Consider the following 27,990-nt stretch of genomic DNA (forward strand, 5'->3'; position numbering starts at 1 on the left):
AAGAAAAGGTATAGAGACAAGATAATCAGATTTGTTTTTTCCTTTTTCATAATTTTGACATCTCATGAAGCTATTTTCTTTTCCTTTCTTTTATTTTTATGGGGTTTAGATATATTTGGTGGATAAGAAATCTACAAATGTATAAACTTTTTTTTCTTTTCTTTTTAGAAAGGTGTATCCTAGAGAAAACGGTTGAACACTGATTTATGTAGATTTCTTTTTTATTATTATTATTACTATGTTGTAAGAGATTCTTTAGGCACAAACAAAAACTAGCCTCTACGCAAATTTGGTGTTTCATAAAAAACTAATGTAAACCATCTATATATGCAGTTCATACTAAAATCTTTAAGTAACCATTGTGCTTCTATATTAACCCGTTAGCAGCCCATTAAAAGATCTAATATACAATTTAAAAAATTCTTTTAGCTTAACTTGGAAAAGAAACTCAGTAAAATTCAACCAAACCAGAATCAAAACTGAATAATAACCCAAAATTCTTAGAAATGGTTAAAAAGTCATATAAAATTATTGAAAAATTCTTTAAAAATTCTTGTAAAGTTATTGAATTTTTTTAAAAAAAGTCTTATAATGTTATTAAAAATTTCTTAAGTAATTCTTAAAATTAATCAATATTCTATTTCATATTCAAAATAAAATAATTTGAAGTAAATTTTAATATAAATTTTTTTATTTTCTATTTATTACATGTAAAATTTAATAATATGGTATAAGATTATAAGAACAACATGTATTTAAATACATGGGACGACCTGTTGTACTTAGCAAGCTAGTTTAGTCAAAGGGAACCCAAACATGTGTGCTAATTCAATTTATGATTACCTCAGGTACATATCGATCTTCCAGATAAACAAGTCAATATGCTCGATGATCAAAGTTTGCCATTTAGTCCGTCGTGGTTCCTCCGTCATCAGAACCATTTCCTCAATCAATGGTATACCTTTTTTTTCTTTTGTCGTGCTTCAAGTTTTATATAAAACTCTATAGTGATATGTCTATATTGATGGATAAACTTAAGTGTTGCCTTTGTGAAGTATAAAGGAGCTTAGGCAAGACCCTACAATGGTAGAAACTGAGAACATGGACGAAGTATTTGCTGGATTATTCTCCGTTCCAGCAATAAGCGAGGCTACTCCCACAACGAGTACACAACCAAGTCTAGCTAGTCCCATTGCCAGAGTCATTAACAATACCACAATATCCACCTGACGTGGTATGTTACATACTCTTACACATTTTATAGAACATTTAATCATTATAACAAAAGGCCTTCCCAAAAAAAAAACCAGGTTTTAAATTATATATTATTATTTATTTTTTTACATTCATGAGCTAAACAATCAATGGTAATATATTAATAACTTAATCTGTTTTATTTTGCATAAGCAGCAGCAAAAACTGGCATTATCGAATTCCCATGGATCCTTACAACAATCTGATCACCAAGATTTACTAAATCCAAACATGATGTATTCTTTTCAAGAGCCAGATGCTTCTACAATGGTAAGTTATATATTTCATATACATATATATTGTTTCTGCCAATTATCATTTTAATTAGCCTTTTTTCTCTTAAGATACAATTTATTATGAGCCATACATAAAACTATATGCTATCACTAAACCATCAACATGGTTTAATAACTGAATTCGTTTTTATTTCGCTTAAGCAGCAGCAACAACCACCATTATCCAATTCCCATGGATATGTACAACAATCTGATGAACAAAGTTTATTAAATCCAAACATACCGAATTCTTTTCATGAATCTGATGTTTCTACAATGGTAAATTACAAATATCATTTTTTAATATGAATTTATATTTATTAACCAGATTAGACTGTATGCTAAGAAACTAATCAATTATAATATATAATATAATTACTAGGTTATTAACCCGAATGGTGACCGCGGTTTTGGTTGTGCAGGGAAAGCGATTTTAGAGTGCGGTACGTATCAACTGCGGTACATGCGGTTTGCGGGACAAGTGCGGTTTATATAAAATAAGCGGTACAGAATGATATTTGATTGGTGAAAAAACTATTTGCGGTTTAGTATTAATTGTGTGAATGGTAAAAAAAGGAAAAGCGGTGCAGATTACATATATTATAAATAAATTTATTAATAATTAGTATGTTTGTGTATTATTGTATGTTATGAATTAATAATAAAAATAATTGTATTTATAAATCTTAAATACTATAGTTGATCAAAAAGTAAATTTTTTTTGACATATTGATAAAAAGTTCAACTATATAAAAAATACAATTTTTTTAAAAAAAATTATCGATTACTTTGATTTTTCCATAACATATTTGCAATAGTATCTCTTATTTGCGGTACGGAATTCATATTATTTTATTAATAACTAATATGTTTTATATTTTTCTTTTTTTGTATTAATAAATAAAATTTTGTAATTTCTAATATGTAATACTGTTTATTTTATTATTGATAATTTATGAGTATCATTTACTACATAATTATATTTTTATTAATTAAAGAATTAGAAAAGCGGATTTTGAAAATCCGCACCATAAATGGTAAGTATTTATTGGAGGGTGCGGTTTTTTACTTATAGGAGAGAGAAAAAAACAAAGCGGTTTTCGTTTTTTTGTTTCCATAAAAACGTAAATCAATAATATAAGTGTGATTGGTGTAACTAATGCGGTTTTCTACTTTTTAGGAAAACGTCCCGCTTTTTATGGTCACCTATCACTGCCTTAAATTAGAAAAGTCTTTTTGTATTTTTCTTCCCAAAAGGTAATATATTTTTTAAAAGTAAAGCATAGAAATAAAATGAAAAAAGAATATATATATATATAAAAAAGCATGGAAGGTTATGTTAGGAAAAAAAAAGACAGGGAGACAATGATTGTTACACGTGCTATTTACATGGATTCTACCCAAATCTATCACCGTTCGTTGCGTTGGTTATGATGATTCTCTTCAACTGACACGACACGACTAATATTGTTTACAGGCTTTAACTGTCTGTTTTCTTTTTGCAACCGTTACACTTTTTAGAGATTTTGTCAAGCATGGAAAGGTATAGAAACAAGATAATCAGATTTTTTTTTCCTTTTTCATAATTTTGCATCTCATGAAGCTATTTTCTTTCTCTTTCTTTTATTTTTATGGGATATAATTTTGTTAGTTATAAATGTATGAACTTTTTTTCTTTTCTTTTTAGAAAGGTGTATTCTAGAGAAAAAAGGTTAAACACTGATTTATGTAGATTTTATTATTATTATTATTATTACTACGTTGTAAGAGATTCTTTAGACACAAACAAAAACTAGTCTCTACGCAAATTTGGCGTTTCATAAAAAACTAATGTAAACCATCTATATATGCAGTTCATACTAAAATCTTTAAGTAACCATTGTGCTTATATATTAACCCGTTAGCAGCCCATTAAAAGATTTAATATACAATTTTAAAAATTCTTTTAGCTTAATAAAATTCAACCAAACCAGAATCAAAACTGAATAAGAACCCAAAATTCTTAGAAATGCTTAAAGAAAGTCTTATAAAATTATTAAAAAATTCTTTTAAAAGTCTTATAAAGTTATTGAATTTTTTTTAAGTCTTATAATGTTATTAAAAATTTCTTAAGTAATTTTTAAAATTAATCAAATTTTCTATTTCATATTGATAATGAAATAATTTGAACTAAACTTTAATATAAATTTTTATTTTATATTTATTTCATGTAAAATTTAATAATATAGAATATGGTATTAGATTATAAGAACAGCATGTATTTAAATACATGGGACGAATTGTTGTACTTACCTAGCTAGTTTAGTAAAAGGGAAGCCAAACATGTGTGCTAATTCAATTTATGATTATGCCTCAGGTACGTATCGATCTTCCAGTTAAACAAGTCAATATGCTCGATGATCAAAGTTTGCCATTTAGTCCGTCGTGGTTCCCCTCCGTCACCAGAACCATTTCCTCAATCAATGGTATACCTTTTTTTTTTTCGTGCTTCAAGTTTTATATTAAACTCTATTGTGACATGTCTATATTGATGAATAAACTTAAGTTTTGCCTTTGTGAAATATAAAGGAGCTTAGGCAAGACCCTACAATGGTAGAAACTGAGAACATGGACGAAGTATTTGCTGGATTACTCTCCGTTCCAGCAATAAGCGAGGCTACTCCCACAACGAGTACACAACCAAGTCTAGTCCCATTGCTAGAGTCATTAACAATACCACAATATGCACCTGACGTGGTATGTTAGATACTCTTACACATTTTATAGAACATTTAATCATTATAACAAAAGGTCTTCCCAAAAAAAAAACTAGGTTTTAAATTATATATTATTATTTATTTTATTACATTCATGAGCTAAACAATCAATGGTAATATATTAACAACTTAATCTGTCTTATTTTGCATAAGCAGCAGCAAAAACCGTCATTATCGAATTCCCATGGATCCTTACAACAATCTGATCACCAAGATTTACTAAATCCAAACATGATGTATTCTTTTCAAGAGCCAGATGCTTCTACAATGGTAAGTTATATAAATTTCATATACATAAATATTGTTTCTACCAATTATCAGTTATTTCAGTTAGTCTTTTTTCTCTTAAGATACAATTTATTATGAGGCATACATAAAACTATATGCTATCATTAAACCATCAACATGGTTTAATAACTGAATTCGTTTTTATTTCGCTTAAGCAGCAGCAACAACCACCATTATCCAATTCACATGGATATGTACAACAATCTGATGAACAAAGTTTCTTAAATCCAAACATACTGAATTCTTTTCATGAACTTGATGTTTCTACAATGGTAAATTACAAATATCATTTTTTTAATACGAATGTATATTTATTAATCAGATTAGACTGTATGCTAAAAATCTAATCAATTATAATATAGTATAATATAACTACTAGGTTATTAACCCGCTACGTGCAAGTATATCTATAATGATCGATTTAAAATATTTTTGGGTTAGTTTCAGATGCTTCTATATATGCAGCCCATATCAAAATCTTTAAGTAACCATTGTGCTTCTATATTAACCTGTTAGCAGCTCATTTAAAGATTTAATATACAACTTTAAAAATCATTTTAGCTTAACTTGGAAAAAGAACTGAATGGAAAAGAAACCCCATAAAATTCAACCAAACCAGAATCGAAACTGAAGAAAAACCCGAAATTCTTAGAAATATTTTAAAAAGTCTTATAAAGTTATTGAAAAATAAAAAATTCTTAAAACAAATACTTAAAATTAATGAACTTTATATTTCATATTCATAATGAAATAATTCAAAGTAAACTTTAATATAAAATTCTTATTTTATATTTATTTCATGTAAAATTCACAAAGTATACTAAATTATTCTAAATTTCATAATTTAGAATCTGATTTATGTAGTTTTTTTCCTTTTCATAATTTTTGACATCTCATGAAGCTATTTTTTCCTTTATTTTATTTATGTGGGATATAATTTTGTTTAGCTGTAATTGGATAAGAAAATGTAGTGATAATTAGAAAAAAAAAATCTACATAAATCAGTGTTCTACCTTTTTCCCTAGGATATACTTGTCTAAAAAGAAAAGGAAAAGAAGTTCATACATTTGTAGATTGAGTAAGAGAGATTCTTAGCCAAAAACAAAAACTAGCCTATACGCAAATTTTGCATTTCATAAAAAATAAATAAACCATCTATGTATGCACCCCATATTAATACTTTAAGTAACCATTGTGCTTCTATATTAACCCATTAGCAGCCGATTAAATGATTTAATATACACATTGAGTAAATGATTTTAGCTTACCTTGAAAAAGAAATTGAACCGGAAAAGAAATCCAATAAAATTCAACCAAGCCCGAATCAAAATTGAAGAAGAACCCAAAATTCTTAGAAATGCTTGAAAAATTCTTATAAAGTTATTGAAAAATTCTTATAAAATTCTTAAAATTAATGAAAATTTATATTTCATATTCATAATGAAATTAATTTAAGTAAAATTCGATATGAAATTCATAATTTATTTATTTTATTTAAAATTTAATAATCTAGAATACGATATACAAACAACATGTATCAAAACTATGTTTATATAACCTATTTTTATTCTTGGAAGCTTTTATGTATTAATATTGGAATCTTTCTCTTATGGATTACATAACTCATTATGAACTAGTTAATAGTTTTATAAATTAGTTTGTAACTAGTACACATTGATTAATTATAAATGAACCCTTGTCGTTCTTTCGTCTTCTTCGTTCTCTTTTGTTTTCTGAGAACTACAAGAGATCTAATAAAGAGATTGATATGACAAAAAGAGAATGATAGAGACGAGAGAACGGAAAATTTATTTTTAGTCATGTTAGTTTGACATCAGTTAATTTTTACTAAGTTCAGATTTTGTTTGTCAGGTTCATTATAGGAGAGTAGATACACAAACTAACAGAAATCTATGCTGGAGTTTGTAAACCAACAGAGTGAAAGCGGATAAATTGCAACCGAAGAGTAGTATTAAAGTGAACATCACAAGTCCAACATTATGAGACAAACAAGTTCACACACACGCAAAAGAAAGGAAAGAAAAAAAACACGAAACAAGTTTAAAATATAATGTTAGATTTGTGATGTTTGCTTCAATAAAGCTGGCACTTTGATACCATGTTGACCTAGGCAAGTAATTCAAATGAGCCTTATTTAAGATAAGTAAAAACGAAAACTATATAGACAATCACTAACAACAAACGAAATGTTTTCTTATATTGCATTCTCGGCAACCCTAGATAATTTCATCAATGTTCATTGCACTCACTGGACTTGTCACATAATGTTGGACTTGTTTGCTTTATAAAGAGCAGGAGAAAATCATGTATCTTACCTAATCATCTAAATACTCAATTAATATCTAGCAGAAATTTTATATGGGAAAACTAGAAATATATGGAAAAAATGGTATAAATATTTTGTTGACTTAATTTGATTTTTTTTCTCTAACCGATGAATGTTCTAAGTCAAAAACGATGCATCTTTTACAATTTGATCTTGGAGAAGAGCTGAAACACTGATAGCTGTGTTTGACAAGAAGATCAGCACAACAATTATCTTCTTGAAGGCAATTAATCGATAGGTATCCTCAAACTTCTCCCTCCAAACCTTGAGCAATCTTGCATCACACATTTCAGTCACACATAATTTTCCTGACATTCTATAGACCTTATCATTATTAGAGATTATCTCTTGTTTGCATCTATCATCATCAAGTAGAATCATAAGTCAATAATATATTATGTCAAAACCTTGCCATGAGGGACCTGTTCTTATCATCACTATTACAACATAGGTTATACCCTTTTCACAAAACTTGAATATTAACTGCTGAAGAACACTCTTTATCCACTAATTTAGTGCCAAAGCAGGACCAGTTGAAAGCAGGATTTGCATAGGGACGATTGAGTATACCTTGAGCCATTGTCAGGTGTGTGGCTTCGGTTAAATGATAACCGTCGCAATTCACATATTCAGAAGGGTTTTGACAATAGCTAACTCCTCTGTGTTCACATTCTTCATCGACAGTGAAGTTATATTGACCTCCGACTCCACAACAAGCAGCCAAAGGTAGGTTCTTAAAGCCTAAAAGGGACCATATAAAACATTGGTTAGAAGATCAAACTGACGGTCAAAGACAAAAAAAAATTAGAAAGGCACGGACCAAATTTGACTGGTTCTTGGTATAACCGGTACAAAGAGTTGTAGTAATCTGCGTATAGGATGTTGACATGAGGGTATAATTCTTGGAGTCTTTTGAGTTCTCTCTTAAGCTGTTCGTTGTGGTGCTCTCCAAATTCGTTGAGCTATGGTAGATAACCTGTGAGAGGGTCGTGTTCTTCTGATGCGGTCTGAAATAGAGTAAGATACGCCGCACAACATCCGATTGGGAAGTTTCCGGGGACCAAAAATTTTTCCCCCCTAAATCGATCAATCCATGTTTGTTGAAGTTGTTAAAATTTATTACACACATATGACTGTTTGAGGGGGATCAGGTAAACATATGTTACCACAATCGTAGAAGAAATAGCTTTGATGACTAGAGGAACATTGATACTCTAATAGTGTAAAGGTATAGAGGACAGCAAATCACTCAAACTGCTTGGAAATGCGCCAAGCAAACGCTTTTATTCAAACTTATAAAAATTCCTTTTTACAAGTTATGAATCTAAGCCTACTCTCTTGTCTGTCTAACATAAACCCCTGTATAGATCTAAAAGAGTAAAAAACACACTCACCTTCAAAGCTCTTTTTGTTTGCTTGAAGGTTTACAAATCTCTCAAACTTTTCCCACGAGTGCTAGCTCTTTTTGCGGCTAGTCCTCGTCTCTTTTAAACCCTTCACTCACGATCTCTAACCTAGATCTTGTGAATCGCTAACTAAAAGGAAATATTCCTTATCCTAAGAAATATCCTCCCTTAACTCTCTCAATCAAATATACACTCAATATCTTCGTGTATATCTTGATCTTCTTCTTCCTTCCTCTTCACGCTTCTTATCACGGCGTCCATAATCTTCTTCCACGTCAGCCCATCTGCCACGTCAGCATATCAGTACTCTGAGACACTTCGCAAGCTCCTGTCACCTTCAGAGCTCTGATGCACTTACAATCTCCCCCTTTTTGACTGAATCTTGCCACACAAGCAACCGCAGCATCAAGCCTGAAAACGCACAGACAACACAGCCAAGACAAGAACACAACCGTACTAGCAAAATATTCCAGCAATCAACATAAAATGGTTAACCGATAAAGACTTGTAAAAATAAATTGTTCAAAGCCAAAACAGAAACAAAATAAAACAAGTCTCAAGTCTTAAACAGGGGAGAAACAATAAAAACAGTAAAAACAGTGAGCAACAATAACAACCAACAATAACAACTGCTCCCCCATAGCTTAATCTCCCCCTCAGGCCTCTGAATCAGACTCATCTCCCCCTGCTTGTTTGGCACAGTTTAGTCAAAAATACCAAGAAACTAAACCAGAAACTGGAGCAAACATCAAAGTAAGAAACTACTTACCAGCGTCCAAGGCATCTTGCAGGATCTTGATCACCAACCGGATGGCTTTGCGCTCTGCAGATGTACCACTGTGAATAGTCTTTTCAGCGGGCCGCGACACAGTCTTCTTCCCCTTTGTCTTTTTCACGTCTTGTTGCTGAAGACTCGGAACAGGTCGCTGAGCTGCAAGGAGCTGATGAATAAGGCTAGGAAAAGGTAGACGAAACCCTGACTGAGCTTGCAGACCCAACTGTATGATCTGTTCATAGATCATCCTCCCAAAATCAAACGGAATACGATGCATGATCATGTAGATCACCATGGCTCTGTTCGCGGATATGTACCTTGTATTCACCGTGGGAGACCAGTTGCTGCAACAAATCTTATTCAGATCCTTGATCACTGGGTCCTTGATTGCCGTCGACACAAGCTGCTTGCAGGTCTTCACTTGACCACCAGACAAAAAGAGTGCGAGATCCTCCTCTAGGATTGTAGCTGTCTGTAGCTTTTGTTCACGAACATCAACTGATTGAAGACCAAACAAAGCATTGATGCGGCTTGGGGAAAACTCGTACATCCAATCTCTGACAAGCACATCAACTGAGTGTCCTTCAACCTTAACTGTAGGAAGATTTGCCCAGAACTCATAAACAACCTCAGAATCATAAGGGACAATTTGGGTGACTGTTTTCAACAGACCAGCTTGATCAAGCAGCTCCCTAGTAGAAACACCTACTCCCTGAGTATAGCAAACCTCAGCAGCTATGGTTCAAGAGGCGAAGAAACCATACCGTCGAGCAGCCTCAGCAGACATGAACCGTTTTGTGTCAAAGTCCTTTGACGATGCACCGCGTGAGGAGGACACACTCTTGTCTTTTCGGAGAGACGGACGCTTGGATTCACGACCATCCGTATCCACAGCTGATTGTCTTTTACGCAGACGAGACGAGATCCCCTGATTCGACACTGTGGGAACAGGAACATCACTAGTGAGATCGACCACCGGAAATCGAGAAGTCACCTCTCTCGGCGGAGAAGACGAAGAGTCGCAGGTTTCTTGGTTCCCGTGAGAAGGCGAGGGAACTCGATCCACCCGAGTCGGTGATGCAGTCACAGACTCCTCCTGAGGCTGGTAGACCACCATGGCAGTTGCGGGATCAATCAGAGCAAGTGGAGTAGGCGGAGGCAACGAGGACGGTGGAGTGTGAAGCTCCTCATCTGAGCTGGAGTCATATTGGAAACCACTAAAGATGGACTTCATCGTTGATAGAGCGTTGATCGAATGGAGAAAGAGAGATTTGAGCAGAAGATTAATCGACACAGGATTGAAATCGCAAAGGGGATGAGGAAAACGCCATAACCCTAGCTGCTCCTTTTTATACACCTCCGTGAGTCTCAATGGGCTGCACAAACTCGGCCCAAAACATTAAAGTTTTCCTGAAACCACTTAATTAAACATTAGTGTACACTGCATCTATTTCCTCATTTGACTGCATTCACTCGTTAATTCAATCAATCTCAATTAATATTAATGCATTAATAAATCTCATTCTTCCTTCTTTTTTTTTTTTCAATCCAAATTAGCAGATTCATGAATCAACCACACAGATACACACAGCCACTAATGACAGATTCATGAGGGACCCTGACCGAGAATTAAGCACACATGAGCATTAAATTTTTTTTTTTTTTTTTTTTTTTTTTCGTTAAAGATTAAACAGTGCAGAGGAAAGAACACTAACCAGACCTTTGTTGTATCAGCCACTTGTTCAGAACCTTAACTAGAAACTATCACAACCTTTTGCATTGTCGAAGATCAGAGAACTGTTGCATGTGGGTAGTCTTTCACACTGGCATGCCTTTAGTCTCCAGTCCATCCCAACATGTTAAGGCAGCTGGAGTTCATCTCTTTGAAGAGCACATAATTATTATTATTTTTTTTTTTTGTTTTTTTGTTTTTTCTCCATACAGCCTTCTGATGACTGCTTCAGCATCTTGAGCTTCAGTGACATCAATTGATTGTGTCAGTCACTGATTTGGAACTCATCATTACTTAGGTTATTAAACCTTCGAATGACTGTACATGTCTCTTCACAGCTCTTTGACCTCCTTAATCATGACAACGTTTAACAGGATGGACAGACCGGCATGACAGGCAGCTACTTCCCACACTCTTTCAGATGTTGATCTCCTATATATTCCAGGATTTCTATGATCTGTTCTAGCTCCAGTTCCTGCCTTAGACCAACACAACTCAGAGAAATAGTTAGAGTTCACAGACACCAATAGACTTCCTCAGATTTATGAATCTGTTGAAATCCAGAGGTTTAGTAAACAAATCAGCCAATTGAAAATCAGTGCTCACATGGTCTATCTCAATCAGTTTCGCCTCAACAAGTTCACGAACAAAGTGGTGTCTAATATCTATGTGTTTTGTTCTAGAATGCTGGACATGATTCTTAGAGATGTTTATAGCACTCAAATTATCACAATGAACTAACAAAGTGTCAGAATCCATACCATAGTCAGAGGACATTTGACGCATCCACAGGAGCTGTGTACAACAGCTGCCCAAGGCAATGTATTCTGCCTCAGCGGTTGACAGTGAGACACTGTTTGCTTCTTGCTGTGCCATGAAATTAGATTGTTGCCCATAAAGAAGCACCCTCCACTTGTACTTCGGCGATCATCCACAGAACCGGCCCAATCAGCATCGCAGTACCCGCTCAGACTGGTGTTGGTATCCTTGGTGAAGAAAATACCAAAGTTCACTGTCCCCTTGACATACTTGATGATCTTCTTGACTGCTAGCAAGTGTGACAACTTAGGCTTGGCCTGGTACCGTGCGCAAATCCCCACTGACAGACAAATGTCAGGTCTACTTGCTGTCAGGTAGAGCAAGCTCCCAATCATACCTCTGTATAGTCTTTCATCCACATTCTCTCCTTCCTCATCTTTTGAAAGCTTGTCATTGACTCCCATAGGTACCTTGGCTTCTTTACTCTTCCCTAAACCAAATCGCTGAACCAATTCTTTAGCATAGGTGCTTTGAGACACAAAGATCCCATCAGCTGATTGTTCTACTTGCAGACCCAGGAAGTATTTCAGCTCTCCCACCATACTCATCTCAAACTCCTGTGACATGTTCTTCACAAACCTTTGCACTAGAGATTGACAGGTAGAACCAAAAATAATGTCGTCCACATAGATCTGAACAAACATCAAGGCATTGTTGTTGTTGAGAACAAACAGTGTCTTGTCTACACTTCCACGAACATATCCTTGATCCAGAAGAAACGTTGTTAACCTCTCATACCATGCTCTTGGAGCCTGCTTGAGACCATATAGTGCTTTCTTCAGACGGTACACATGCTCAGGATGTTGTGGGTTCTCAAAGCCTTTCGGTTGTTCTACAAACACTTCTTCTTGTAGAATCCCATTTAGAAATGCACTTTTAACATCCATCTGATGTAAAGTAAACTTGAGAGCACACGCCATACCAAACATGAACCTAATGGATTCTAGCCTTGCTACCGGAGCAAAGGTTTCATCAAAGTCAACTCCTTCGACTTGAGAGTAACCTTGGGCCACAAGTCTTGCTTTATTTCTCACAATGCATCCACTGGCATCACTCTTATTCTTGAAGATCCACTTTGTTCCCACTATATTGACATTAGCTGGCCGTTTAGTGAGTTCCCACACATTGCTGCGCTCAAATTGTTCCAGCTCATCTTGCATTGCAGCAACCCAGAACTCATCCCGAAGAGCCTCTTTGTGATTCTTTGGTTCCATAGTGGAAACAAAACAGGCAAATTGAACAATCTCAGAGTCCTGAGAGACAGTGTCTGGAACTGCAGTCTTCTGTTTCCTTCCGGCCAGTTGAGCAAAGTCAATCAGTTGAACTGCGTATGTGATCTGATGAAGCTTCCTGATTGGCACAACGCTCTGTTCGGCACAACGACTTGTTTCTCACAGCGAGTTGTTCCAGAATCTGCATTTACAATCTCCCCCTTTTTGACTGAGTTTGATACTCAAGTATCTCTCTGGTTCAACCTGAAAAGACACTCCAACAAACACAAGCCAAACACAGAACAAGCAACAACTAGACAAACCAACAATCATTATCTAGCAAAACCAAACAACAGCTTTGTTCAAACAGAACTATGATTAAGAACCTAACAATCAGAAACCCCAGCGGGCTGCAGCGGAAACCAAGGTCTTAATAGCTCTCTAATCGGACTTATTCAATTGGCATATTCTTAATCATTAACAACCTAAGATCAACCACGTAGTCAATTAAGTCTCCCCCATAAACAATGATTCCTCCCTAAACCAAGTAGCTACAAGAATTCTTCCCCATAAGTACAGAACTCCTTATCATTAGGCGTTGAACAAAAACCAGAACCAGAATCATTCTCCCGTGATACTTGGAGAGTTACCAGGGGCAAAAAGATTGACTTTGCTCAACTGGCCGGAAGGAAACAGAAGACTGTAGTTCCAGACACTGTCTCTCAGGACTCTGAGATTGTTCAATTTGCCTTCTTTGGTTCCATAGTGGAAACAAAACAGGCAAACTGAACAATCTCAGAGTCCTGAGAGACAGTGTCTGGAACTGCAGTCTTCTGTTTCCTTCCGGCCAGTTGAGCAAAGTCAATCTGTTTGCCCCTGGTAACTCTACCCCCCTGAATCGCACCGATAACATCGCCTGAGGAGTGATTCCGATGAACCTGAGAAGATGGAGGTAGCTCGTCTGGTGACAGTCCGGGACTGGCATGATCACTAAAACTCTCAGAGGCTTGCTCAGACTTCTCATCATCAGTTACCAGATCCTTGTCAGAGAGAACATGCACCATATCAATTCGTTGAAACGAAGTATCATCAAAGACAACATTTACTGTTTCCTGAACTGATCTTGTGCGTTTGTTGTAGACACGAAAGGCAGTGCTGTGTCCGGAGTAACCAAGAAAGATCCCTTCATCACTCTTCGAGTCAAATTTTCCCAACTGATCCTTGTCATTCAGAATGTAGCATAGACAACCAAACACATGAAAGTAGCTTACAGTTGGAGGCTTTCCTTTCCATAACTCATAGGGAGTCTTGTTGGTCCCTGGTCGAACATACACACGATTGATAATGTAGCAAGCAGTGTTGACAGCTTCATCCCAAAACCGATGTGGCACTTGATTCCCATGCAGCATAGCTCTCGCCATTTCTTGGAGTGTTCTGTTCTTTCGTTCAACAACACCATTCTGCTCTGGGGTTCTCGGAGCAGAGTACTGATGAACAATGCCCTGATTTCCGCAGAATTGGTCAAACTTGTCATTCTGAAATTCTCCTCCATGATCACTCCTAATAGCTTGGATTGAATATTTTTCACTTTTAATCTGCAGGGCAAGAATGCGAAAACATTCAAGAGCATCAGCTTTTTCACGAAGAAATCGCACCCAGGTGTAGCGAGTAAAATCGTCCACCATGACAAAGATGAACCGTCGCCCAGAAATGCTCTAAACTTGAATTGGACCCATCAGATCCATATGTACCAACTGAAGTGCATGGCTAGTGCGAACATCTGTCACAGGCCCATGAGACGACTTGATTTGCTTGCCTTTGTTGCACGGACCACATATGAAATGTGGATCACCTTTCAGCTTAGGAATTCCACGCACAACCTCTTGATTAGCCAATTTCATCATTGTGCGAATGTTGAGATGACCAAGCTTCTGGTGCCACAGTTCTGTATCCAACTCAGCAGTTGTGTTAAAACACTGTATTGATGATTTCCACATGTAACAGTTGTTACCAGATCTCCTGCCTCTAAGTCGTATTGACCCTTGTTGATCAACAGCCTTGCACCCCTTCTTGGTGAATGTGACATCCAGACCTTCATCACACAACTGACTGATACTTATCAGATTAGCCTTCAACCCTTCGACCAGGAAGACATCCTTAAGATGTGGTTGAGACTCTCCACCAGTTGTGCCTTTTCCTCGGATCGTACCCTTTCCTCCATCACCGAAAGTAACTCTTCCTCCAGCAACACCTTCTAGATGTGATAGATTATCACGGGCACCGGTCATATGCCTGGAGCATCCACTGTCAAAATACCACTTGGCCTGATCAACCTCTGTTTTGTCTACTGTGAAAGCCACATTACAGTAGAGATCATCTTTCCTGACATACCCCTGTGTGTTTCTTCTTACAGCTGGATAGAACTCACGACGTTGCATAAGGTTAGACACACGATTCTGGAACTGATAACATTGGGCTTTGTAGTGAGTTAGATGACCACAATACCAACATCCTCTCCGTCTACTATGCTAAACAGGTCTTTGAGTCGTCTGCCGAGATCCACTAGAAGCATATGGCGGCCTAGTGTTTATCTCAGGAAACACCACCATCCTTGGGTTTCTTGAATTCGGATTTACAGGAACCTGATCACCCATTCTAGTTATTTGAGAGAACTTCCTCTCCTTCAGTTCTGGCTCAGGCTCCACTCCTTTGACGAATTTTGTGGTTGGATTGGTGTTTGTTCCTTGGTAACCCAGACCCCACTTCAGGTTGTTGGATCTTCCAGTGCTCAGCAGTGTATCCAGATCTTTGGTTCCTTTATCCAGCATCCTGATATTCTTCAGCTGTTCATCTAACTGCTTCTCAAGTTGCAAAGTCTTTGCCTTTTCTTCACTTAATTCTTTAGAGATCATGGCAACATGAAGCTGCAAGGTATCTCTCTCAGAAGTTAACTGTGTGTTGTCTTGAGTCTTCTGAACCACCGTCTTGATGAGAAGCTCTATCTGATCTTCTACTGACAAATCTGCCTCTTCTCCTTCTGACTCAGAATTCACCTTCTCATCTACGTCGTTGATTTCCAGCACCAAATCATCTTCTTCATCTTCCTCAATGACACCCAGCAGTGCAAGGAAGCTGTTAAGAACCTCTCCTTTGCCGACCTCTTAATCTGAGTCGCTCTCACTCCAAGTGATGTAGGACTTCTGCTTGTTTTCCCGTGAAGGACAATCAAACTTAGTATGACCGTAGCCCTTACATCCATAGCATTGCAAAGAGTTCTTTCGTTTGTTGTTTGGACATTCAGACTTGTAATGCCCAAAACCCTCACATTCAGCACACTGTCGTTCTTGCTTGTCACCCTTCCTGATCTCCTTATCAGTATCGGATTTCAAGACCGATGATGTTCCCTTCCGCTGACCTCTTTCCATCTTGCGAAAGTATTTCTTAACCAACAAGCCGACTTTTTCTTCATCTGCAACTTCCTGAGACTCTGCAATCTTCTGTTCCTCAATGGCTTTGAGAGCAAATGATTTCTCATTTATCTTTTCCTTCTTCTTCAGCTGTATCTCAAATGCCTGCATCATCCCAACCACTTGATTGTACTTGAGCTCATCAGAATTCAGTGAAACATCAATGGCAGACCTGTGTGGTTGAAACTTATCTGGCAGACTCCTGAGGAATTTCTTCACCAGCTTCTTGTCCTTGTAGCGTTTACCCAAAACTACAGCTTCTTGTGCAATACCACTCAGACGACTACTGTAATCAACAACTGACTCAGTTTCTGTCATGTGCAAGTTTTCAAAATCTGAAGCGAGGTTGTCCAGCCTTGTACGTTTGACCCTACTTGTGCCTTCAAACGTGACTACCAGAATGTCCCATGCTTCCTTGGCAGCTTCACACCCTTGAACTTGAATGAAAATGTCCCTAGGCAACGACTTGAAGATAACTGACAGAGCCTGTGAGTTATGTTTGGACTCTGCTTTTTCTTCGGCTGTCCATTTCTTCATGTGCTTAGGCACCATGTCTCCCTTCTCATTTTTCTCCGTCGGATGTGACCAACCATCTTCCACCGCGAACCAAGCTTCCATGTCAATGCTTGAGATGGCTTGCTTGATTGACACCTTCCAAAAACCAAAGCACTCAGGATCGAGTTTCAATGGTGATTGAACCGCAACAAAATCCAGTGATTTCTCCATACCCTTGCCGCAAGATCTCACCTGTTGAAAAAGGATATCAGAACTTTTTATCAGGTGCTTGCTCTGATACCAATTGTAAAGGTATAGAGGACAGCAAATCACTCAAACTGCTTGGAAATGCGCCAAGCAAACGCTTTTATTCAAACTTATAAAAATTCCCTTTTACAAGTTATGAATCTAAGCCTACTCTCTTGTCTATCTAACACAAACCCCTGTGTAGATCTAAAAGAGTAAAAAACACACTCACCTTCAAAGCTCTTTTTGTTTGCTTGAAGGTTTACAAATCTCTCAAACTTTTCCCACGAGTGCTAGCTCTTTTTGCGGCTAGCCCTCGTCTCTTTTAAACCCTTCACTCACGATCTCTAACCTAGATCTTGTGAATCCCTAACTAAAAGGAAATATTCCTTATCCTAAGAAATATCCTCCCTTAACTCTCTCAATCAAATATACACTCAATATCTTCGTGTATATCTTGATCTTCTTCTTCTTTCCTCTTCACGCTTCTTATCACGGCGTCCATAATCTTCTTCCATGTCAGCCCATCTGCCACGTCAGCATATCAGCATTCTGAGACACTTCGCAAGCTCCTGTCACCTTCAGAGCTCTGATGCACTTACAAATAGCTCTTTGGTTTCATTGATACTCTTTCCTTCGAAAAGTGGGTAACTATAATCGTTCACTCCAATCTCTCCCATAAGTATCAGTGAGTCTCCAAGAATCTCTTTGCAATCTAAACCCCAAAAGAAAAAGATCGTTCCAAGGAACTCGATTTCAACATCATAGATATTGAGGAGAACAAGGCCAATGTTCTACTAACCATGAGAAGACGAGGTGCATAGGTTAGATAAAATCTGATTGAAGATGTCAAGCTGAACACTTAAAATAACATTGGAGAAATCAGATTTAATTCATTTTTCCAAAAGAAACCCACGATCTAATGCAGTTTCTCCATACACCGCAAAATTGATCCCTTGATTGAAGCTCACATTTTGGGTTCCGAAGTGAGGCGGCACGTAGTGTAGTCCCAAGAAATCGGCTGTCCAAATAGTACAACGATATTACAAAAACTCATGCAGAAGTAGGGTTTATAACTTGTTGTCCAAGCAAGAACGACCTAAGACAGAGGAAACCAGTGGTTTCGCCTAAATGTAAGAAAGAGAGGGAAAATTAGGTACCGATAAAGTCGATGATGAGCTGATGGCTGGAGGGAGGATGGAAGAAGCTTTTGCCATAAGGAAGAAAGGCGGTTTGAGGAAGATGATCCACGTCAGAGAGATTGAGATAATTTCTGGTGTCGGCGCTGGAGTCACCGAAGCTGATGATCGATTTGTAACGCCAACATCGAGATTTTGATGAAGTAACAGTAACGGTGGTGGAGTACAAGATAAGTAGAAAACGTCAGATGATGAGCTTCTTCAGTGGAGAAGTTATGGGAGAAGTCAGTGGTTATTTGTTGAAAATGAAGTAACTTCAAAAACGTCCAAAATTAGATATGGGCTAAGTGGCACTTAAATGCCACGTCTAAAGAGTTAAAAGAAACCTAAATGCCATGCATGGGATACACATCATGGCGAAATGGGCGAACGAAGATCCCTTTTAGAAAATTAGGCTGTAGAGTTATTTTATTTCTCCTAAGTTCTTTAGATTACTGTAATACTCTAGACCAAAAAAAAAAAATAATACTCTAGACCAAGACACGCAATTTAATTACCGAAACTTTTTTTATTATATAAACTTCATAATGCCTCTATCTCTATGCACAGGCTAAATATCATATAGTTTTGTAAACGTTCGATTATTAGGAAACTGTCTCCACTACAATATTGGACTACCCACTTCTTCGTCAATAACGCCTCCAATTCTCTGCAACTCTTCCAGATGATTTCTTCTTCTTTATTGCAAATGCTGGAGAAAGTACTAACTCATCATCTTTATTCATTTAACCAGAGCCAAGACAGGACCAGTCGAAAGCAGGACTTGTATAGGGACCGTTGAGTAAACCCTGAGCCATCTTCCTGTATGTGGCTTCGGTTAAATGATAACCATTCCAATTCACATACACAGAAGGATTCTGACAATAGCTAACTCTTTTGTCTCCACACTCTTTACCAATAGTGAAGTTATATTGACCTCCGACTCCACAGCAAGCAGCCAAAGGTCGGTTCCTAAACCCTAATGAAAAAAAAAGACCAATTTTTTTAAGGAATGAAACTTTGATAGTCAAAGACATAATTTTTAGGTGAACAAACCATATTTAGCTGGTTCTTGGAAAAAAAACGGAATAAGGAGTTGTAGTAGTCGGCGTAAATGATGTTGACATGTGGATATAAATTCTGAAGTCGTTTGAGTTCTTTCTTGAGCTGTTCGTTGTGGTGCTGTGCAAATTTATTGAGCCACAGGATACAACTTGTGAAAGGGTCATGTTCTACTTTAGCGGTTTGAAATAGAGTAAGATACGCCGTGGAACATCCTATTAGGAAGTTTCCGGGCACCAGAAACGTTTTTCCCCCTAGATCGATCAAATCCTGTAGTTTTTGGTATTAAATTTTGTTAAATTTGTTATACCTTTAAAGGTTGAAGGCATAAGTAAATATTTGTTACCACAATTGCAGCTGAAATAACTTTGATAACTAGAGGAACAAGCTTTTTGATTTCATTGATACTTTTTCTTCCGAAGAATGGATAATTATAGTCGTTCCCTCCAATCTCTCCCATGAGTATAAGCGAGTCTTCAAGCATCACTTTGCAAACTAAGCCACCGGAAAACAAAAAAATTGATAAAAGCGAGCTCAATGGATCATAGATTTGGAAGAGAAGAAGGCTAAGTTTATTACCATGAGTTGAAGAGGCGCAGAGTTTAGGTAAGACCTGCTTGGGCGACCAAGCTAATAAGCTCCAAAAAACAAAAGGAATTCAAAAAAACAAAGGCTAGTTTGTTGCATTAGAAAAGAAGAAAACAAATACTGTATAGTCTTTGGTAAACAAATACGGGTTATGTGAAATAATATGAACCAATTACATGCTAATGAATTGTCGCTAGTTGTAAGAATATGCATGTATATATAGTCTAGGCTGTGATAATAATTTATTGATTGACTAGCATTACCCTTGTGAACATACAGTATAGAAATAAGTCGTTCATCGCGTTGTATTTAATATTCTCACTCTTGTTTAGATCATGGAGATAATGGCCACTGGCCACACTCGTGATCAGGTTTGAGGACTAGAATCTAGCCGTCTAGGGGCCATGAGTTTAACTGTTTAAGGAGTATCGGTACGATGTTAAGTTTGCGTGAGTTGGTTCGGGGAAATAATAATTGTAGCTGTGGTTGAAGGTTCGAATCCTCAGTGTGTAAATTTTACATTAAATATATATATATATATATATATATATATATTTTGGATGTGAGTAGAATATTTAAATATGTAATTAAAGAAGAAACATGAGTAATGTTTGAAAAATTTAAAAGGATTTTGATACCCACAAAAGAAAAACATTTACTATAAACCAATTGTTTTCTTCCAAAATCACTAGTGTATAGGAATCAGTTTTTAGTTCTTGTTTTATCTCTGTCTCTTATTAATCTATACACTGGTGATTGGGATCTTAAAATGAACCAATTGTTTTCTTCCAAAGTCACTAGTATATAGATTAATAAGAGAGAGACAAAAACAAGAAAAGAGTCATGATTGTGACATGGTTTTTTATCAAAGGACTGGTCAGTCCGTGTCATTCACGTTTATAGGGAAACTAACCGTCTGGCAGACGGTTTACCAAACTATGTTTTTACTTTGTCCTTGGGTTTTCATGAGTTTAATTTGGTCCCAATAAATGTTGAGTTTTTGTTGAGGGAGGATAGGTTGGGTGATCCATGTTTTCGGCTAGTCCGGTTGTAACTTTTTTTTTATTTTTAATAATACTAGCTAGGGGTTTCCCCTGATCCTTACCAAAACATAAAATATAAATAAGAGAGAGAAAGAAAACAAAAAATGATTAATGATCACAATAAAATTTGATTCATCATCAATATAATGGTAAATAGTTCTTATTCATCAATAGAATTCATAAATACAGAAAGATTAAACCATAAAAGTTCTAATCTAATGAATAAAATAGAAAAGCTAAATATAAGAATTTTCTAGCGTTTTCTCATCTTTGAAAATGGAATTTTCTCAAGATAGGATCGATAGCTAAACCAAGGCTTTCATATGTTGGATCATATAATGAATTTTGTATCCTGAAATAAAAAGGCAAAACGTATTTATTAGTAATGTTCATAACTCTCTTTTGTAGTCAATGATAAAATACTGTGAAATAAATATAATAATATGAAATTATTATATATATGAAAAATACCATTAAAAGGTTATATATGGAATTACTGTAAGGTTTATGTATTTTTGTGTTTTGGGACAAATCTGTCATACTTTTGTTGGATCAGAAACAATATAAACATAATTATGATGTTCATAAGAATGATATTAATATTGATGAGTAGAGAGATAATTTTATATCGAGAGTCCTATGATAATAAAAACGACTTATGAAAATAGATGGAAAAATGAAATGAAAAAAATAGATGGGAAAGTATAAACCTATGTTCACCGGGAGGATTGGCTGCATTTGAATCAACATTGCTTACTGGCAAGACGATCCTCTGCATTATTGAAATGTATTTTTCTCATCAATTATGTTTATCTTGGAGAGTAACATATATTTATATACTACCGTTCTTTGGGCAGGTGATGATGATTCTCCATGCACAAATTGATTTTGATCATTTCTCCTTCGACGCCCCAGAATAGCACTTGTCTGTAATGTACACGTATCATCAATAATATTTTTTTTTATTTTGATAAAAGTTCTAATTTTGTATACATATCTAGATATACATATGTGTGTGTATAAATGTTCTCTATGTAAAATATATTTCTAGTTTTGATTTTTTCTTTAAAACTAAATATTGTTGTAGAATGGTCTTTTGATGTGGCCTTCAATAAACTATCAAGTGAAAGTAAATAATCAAAAACGTTGAAAAAAAAACCTTGTGATCGATGTAGGACCTTAGATAACAAAGTAGCGATAGGGCGCCGAGCTCGTTAGTTATTAATGTTTAGTTTTTCTTTTAAAAATATTTAGGTTTCTTACTGAAATTACTTATAAGAAAAAAGATAATCACATAGTTCATTCATCGAATGAAATATATGGTACCTGTAGGGGAGTAGTCAATGAGTTTGTGCATGGACGTATTTGAGTAGAAGTCTCTTGTTGAGGGGGTCTAAAACTCAGAAAAGGCTGACCTACCAACTCTTGCGCGTTGCCATGATGCCTAAAGAAATGAGAAAACTAAATGAGTTCAAAATTTTGTATGAAGCCTTAATACCTGGACTTAAATTAAATTGCCACAGAAGAAAATATCTGTTGTACTGAATTTTGTGACCGAGTATATATGTTTGGACTTAATACCTGGTAGAAATCGATGGTATTTGAAGTTGAGGAGAGGTCACAGAAATTTGATTTTGTAAAAGATGAGTCCTGCATTAACCCAAATAATTCAACAGATGTAAATATATATATATATATATATGTATATATATAATAACACTTTGTAATGATTTGCCTTAAATCCAATATATTTCAATTTGTGGAAAAAATATATATATAAAAGAAAATCTATATAGGAAAGAGAGATATTAAACTTAGAATAAAATAATGGAGAAAGATATATATTTGGTAAAACTCGACGACATTTGAGGATGATATATATATATATATATAAGAGATTGAACTTAGAATAATATATATACCTAGTAGTAGTAGACCTCGACGGCATTTGAGATTGAGGACGACGCATAGGAATTTGATTTTGTTGAGGAGGACCCATAGGAATTTGATATTGTTGAGGATTCCTGCGTTAATCCAAATATTTTTAACAAAGAAATACATGACGATATATGTTATAATATAATATTGTAACTATTATATATATATATATATATATAATTGTAACTATTAGGTGAGCAAATATATCAGAGAAATCCATATAAAGGAAAGATAAGAAATTAGCATGTATAAGAGAGAGTGAACTTAGAATTGAATCTTAAAAAAATATACCAAGTAGAGCTCAAAGGCACTTGAGATGGAGGAGGCATCATAGAATTTTGATTTTGTAGAGGACAAGACCTACGCAAGACAAACTATTTAACACAGAAATATAAAATTTAAAAGAGATCAAACATAAAACAATATATATATACCTAGTCGAGCTCGACGACATTCGAGGTTGAGGAAGAATCATAGAAATTTGATTTTGTTGAAAATAGTTCCTGCATATTAACCAAAATAATTTAACAAAGATATATATATATATATATATATATGTATATATTATAATTATATTTAAGAGAAATTAAACTTAAAACAATATCTTTACCTAGTCGAGCTCGATGACATTCGAGGTTGAGGAGGAATCATAGAAATTTGATTTTGTTGATAATATGTCCTGCATTAACCCCAAATTAACTTATCTATATAACTCTAACTATTTGGTGAAACAAATATATAAGAGAAATTCATATCGGGAGAGTGATAGTATTTAAAATAATATAACAGAGATTAAACTAGAATCATATATACCTGGTAGAGCTCGATGGCATTTGTGGTCGATTGATGGTGTTAATATTTTGATTTTGTAGGGGATGAGTTCTGTGTTAACAAAAATAATTTAATAACTAAACATATAATTGTGATCTTATATAATGGTATATATAATAGGCAAGGAGTACTAATTCTTAATTTTACTTTGTAAGAGGAATCACAACTTGATTGAGGTGTAAATAGTATTTACGGAAAAAAGATGATCTTACATAGCCAAATCTGAAACCATCCTTGGGGGGAGATGTTCGTCTTCTCTGTTTGTTAAAGCTCTCGGAGGTGGTTGCTGCTCGTACATGTTGAAATGTGAACCAATCAGACCATGTTGGTACGCCGGATACGATGGGTAATTTTCTGGTCTGTATTTCATAAAAAAAAAAGACATTAGAAACATTAGATGAATGTTACATGTATATTCAAAATCAATTTATTTGTAACTAATTTTTTACATACGCAGGTGGTGATAGAAACTGATCTTGAAGATGATTTGGTAACCCAAAAGAATCAATCAATGGCTGCTGATGTGCATATTCATTGTTTCCTTCTTCGGTTTGATGAACAATATTTATCTGGCTCATGAAAAATATATTAATCAGAAACTTCATTAAAGTAATCAATGATCAATAATTGAAAAAAAAAAAGTTTTGTTTACCATCGTAGAATTATTTGGATCTTGAAGTGAATTCATAATCATGTTTTGGTTGGATAAGTATTGCTGATCTGATTGTATGTTTGGTAAGTTTCCTTGTACATACCCATTTGAATGGCAAACCAATTGTTGCTGTTGCTGCTTCCGAGAAATTATCAATATATAACCAACGATGGTTAGTTCTGATGATGGGATATAGTAATGATCTTATCTGTCTAATTCATCGACGACTAATTAAAAGTGAAAAAAAGGAAATCTAACGTACCATTGCAGAACCATCTGGCTCCTGAAAAGAATTTAGCATGTTCTGTAATAAATCTCCTTCATCTGATTGTTGTAAATATCCATTTGAATTGGATAATGGTTGTTGGTGTTGTTGCTGCGTAGGCAAAATGAAAACGAACATAATTGTATATTATAATTGATTAGTTTCTTAGCGTACAATCTAATCTGGTTAATAAATATACATTCGTACTAAAAAGATGAAATGTAATTTACCATTGTAGAAACATCAGGTTCATGAAAAGAATTCAGTATGTTTGGATTTAATAAACCTTGTTCATCAGATTGTTGTACATATCCATGTGAATTGGCTAATGGTGGTTGTTGCTGCTGCTTAGGCGAAATAAAAACGAATTCAGTTATTAAACCATATTGATGGTTTAGTGATAGCATATAGTTTTATGTATGCCTCATAATGAATTGTATATTGAGAAAAAAAATAATTAAAATAAGATAATTGAAAATATATATATATATTTATATATATTTATGAAATCTAGAACTTACCATTGTAGAAGCATCTGGGTCTTGAAAAGAATACATCATGTTTGGATTTAGTAAACTTTGGTGATCAGATTGTTGTGGTTGTTGTTGTTGCTGCTGCTTCTTATGCAAAAAAAAAAAAAAAAAAAAAAAAAAAAACAGATTAAGTTATTAATATATTATCATTGATTGTTTAGCTATAGCCTATACAGCATACTTCTATCATGCTCATGAATGTGAAAAAAAAAAGAAAACAAAAATAAAAAATCAATAATTTACCATTGTGGACACATCTGGCTCCTGAAAGGAATTGAGCACGTTTGGATTCAGTAAATCTTGGTTATCAGAATGTTGTAAATATCCAAGTGAACGACACAATGGTTGTTCTTGTGGCGCCGGCTTAGATAAAATGAAACGAATTTAATTATTAGAATATGTTTCCTTGAAATGTATAGTTTTTAAGGCCTTTAGTTATAATGATTAAATGTTGTAATCAAAAGTGTAACATACCACGTCAGGTGGATATTGTGGTATTATTAATGACTCTGGAAATGGGACTAGACTTGGTTGTGTACTTGTTGTGGGAGTAGCCTCGCTTATTGCTGGAACAGAGAATAATCCAGCAAATACTTCATCCATGTTCTCAGCTTCTACCATTGTAGGGTCTTGCCTAAGCTCCTTTATATTTCACACCCAAAGGCAACACTTAAGTTTATTCATCAATATAGACATATCACAATAGGTTTTATATAAAACTTGAAGCACAACAAAAAAAAAAGGCATACCATTGATTGAGGAAATGGTTCTGGTGACGGGGGGAACCACGAAGGACTAAATGGTAAACTTTGATCATCGAACATATTGACTTGTTTAACTGGAAGATCGATACGTACCTGAGATAATCATAAATTGAATTAGCAAACATATTTGGCTTCCTTTTGACTAAATTAGCCAGTCAAGTACAACAGTTCGTCCCATATATATTTAAAAATGAGGAATCAATTTTTTTATACCGATCGATATCATCCTACTTATATGTATTCAAATATCAGATTCGAGTATGAATTGAGGAGAAGAAAATCAAACTGAACCATGTTGTATTTAACCACACACACACAAAAAAAAACTTTGGTTTAACCAAAAGTAAAGAAAAAAGTTACTCGACCATTTTAATTTTAATTAATATTATGAGAAAATTAACTTGCCAACCTCTAATCAAAAATCTGAACTCGAATCAAACCAAAAAATTGGACTGAATCCAAACCCAGAATTTTTTATTTAATCAGAATTTTAAAGAATCTGAAAAAATCTATACCTGATCCAATCCGAACATAATTTTTACATTTACCCTATTAAATACTAAACTTCCCTACCTGAAAAACTTGAGCTCTTCCTACTAGAAACCGACCCTAATACTTGTATGCCCAGCCCTCGTTTAGTTCATATTTTTTGGTTTAAAACTATTAGCTATTAAAAAATAAAGTAATTTGTGTATGTGCAGAATAATTAAATAAGTGTATAGGAAAGAAATTTCACATATAACACAAGCAGAATCAGCCTTGATCAAGCAGAATAAGCCTTGGTCGGAAACTGGTTAAATAAGAGCCTAGCTTGTGGCTCATATAATTATTTTATTTGAAAAAGGTATTTCATTTTCCCTTGGAGAAAGTCAATTTTTGCCTTTGAAAAAGCCATTTTTCCTTTTGAAAAACATTTCTTCCCTTTAAAATATTGTTTTCTTAAATTTAGTTTTAGTTTTGAAAAAAAAAAACTGCTTGAAGCCTCTAAAATATCAGTATACAAGAAAAATGCCTCTAGCTTTGTGTGCATCCATCAAATAGACAACACTGATAACTTTCCTGAGCACTTTCATCTTGATATATGAATAACGAAATATCAAACTAAATAAATCTATGTGCTGATGACTCCAAAAACAATAATTTTCTTTAAAAAAGGTTTGCAAGAAGCAAATAACTCTTTCTTTCTCACCTTCAGTAGCAATAGATTGATCTTCTTTTAGGATTTTGCACATGAAATCTAAGGATTGATATACGAAGAGAACAAAACAAAAGATAAATAAAAATCAAAGAAGACAAGAAATATGGTTATATGTTGGAAATCAATATGGTATTTAATCATTATCTAGACAGATCTCTACTATGTCTCTTTTGTAAAATTCAATAAAACTTTGATGTAGGATCTGGATTGCAATAAAGCTAAACTGCAAAGAAAAAAAAAACGAGAGACACTTACTGGAGAGTTTGAGTAAAAAAGGTGAGCGATATGGAAACTGGGGGAGTTTGTATAGGTAAAGAAAAAAAACTGGGAGAGTTTGTATGGGTGATATTGAGAACCCTACCATATAGGCATATATATACCCAATGTCCAATGAAGAAGTTCTTAGCTACTTTATCATCATAATGACATCTGTTGAACTGTTTTGTATCTTTTTGTTATGTTAGCTTTTTTATATTTTTTTTACTTTAAAAAGATTTATGGTAAAGAAATTAAAAAATTACACTATTTATTTTTTGTTATTATTTAGAATTTCACTAATTTACCCTAGTATTAGTAGATATAAGAAAAAAAATTTGACTTATTTTACAGAATTTATAATTTAGTAACTTAAACAAGAGCTAGTTCACTAAAATTTAAGTAAAAATACTTTTTAAAAGTTAATGTGAATTTTTGTGGCGGCGCCGCAAATTATAAAAGTAGTGAAAACTAATTTACGTTTTTTAGTAATGATAATGAATAAACTAAATATAACTATATTGTCGTTATACGGTGCCGCCAATTATAGAACTAGTGAAAACTAATTAACATTTTAAAATAATGATAATGCATAATTAAATTTAGTTATAT

At 34.7% G+C, this 27,990-nt stretch overlaps 1 protein-coding gene and 3 pseudogenes across 1 annotated transcript; 1 reads left to right on the forward strand and 3 right to left on the reverse strand.

Moving 5' to 3' along the window:
- Positions 1–5,176, forward strand: part of LOC147924001 (uncharacterized) — a 54,551-nt pseudogene extending 49,375 nt beyond the window's left edge.
- A 1,861-nt stretch (positions 5,177–7,037) lies between these two features.
- LOC104759484 (GDSL esterase/lipase At1g28640-like) lies at positions 7,038–18,487 on the reverse strand (annotated as a pseudogene).
- A 412-nt stretch (positions 18,488–18,899) lies between these two features.
- Positions 18,900–20,198, reverse strand: LOC147924003 (GDSL esterase/lipase At1g28650-like; annotated as a pseudogene).
- Positions 20,199–21,177: 979 nt separating this feature from the next.
- LOC104759034 (uncharacterized) lies at positions 21,178–26,458 on the reverse strand. Its single transcript, XM_087496588.1, has 20 exons — positions 26,441–26,458; positions 25,911–26,018; positions 25,636–25,803; positions 25,405–25,524; positions 25,150–25,245; positions 24,859–24,969; positions 24,626–24,739; positions 24,364–24,498; positions 24,165–24,280; positions 23,924–24,070; positions 23,694–23,762; positions 23,491–23,559; positions 23,315–23,383; positions 23,172–23,240; positions 22,865–22,966; positions 22,524–22,592; positions 22,269–22,386; positions 21,786–21,869; positions 21,653–21,714; positions 21,178–21,294 (listed from the first exon to the last, which is right to left on the reverse strand). Exons 1-20 carry the CDS (start codon positions 26,456–26,458, stop codon positions 21,207–21,209), a joined length of 1,932 nt encoding a protein of 643 aa, XP_087352714.1. The 3' UTR covers positions 21,178–21,206.
- Between the last annotated feature and the right edge of the window lie 1,532 nt (positions 26,459–27,990).

Source organism: Camelina sativa, chromosome 17 (genome assembly GCF_030686135.1).
Source record: "Camelina sativa cultivar CO46 ecotype springtype chromosome 17, ASM3068613v1".
Taxonomy (NCBI): domain Eukaryota; kingdom Viridiplantae; phylum Streptophyta; class Magnoliopsida; order Brassicales; family Brassicaceae; genus Camelina; species Camelina sativa.

Excerpts from the sequence above, each read along its gene's own strand:
- LOC104759034 (XM_087496588.1), bottom strand. Across the intron at positions 23,241-23,314 it reads ATGTCGTCGAGCTCGACTAG|GTCTTGTCCTCTACAAAATC; the intron begins GTATATATATAT and ends TGTCTTGCGTAG. Across the intron at positions 21,870-22,268 it reads CATTGACTACTCCCCTACAG|ACAAGTGCTATTCTGGGGCG; the intron begins GTACCATATATT and ends TGTACATTACAG.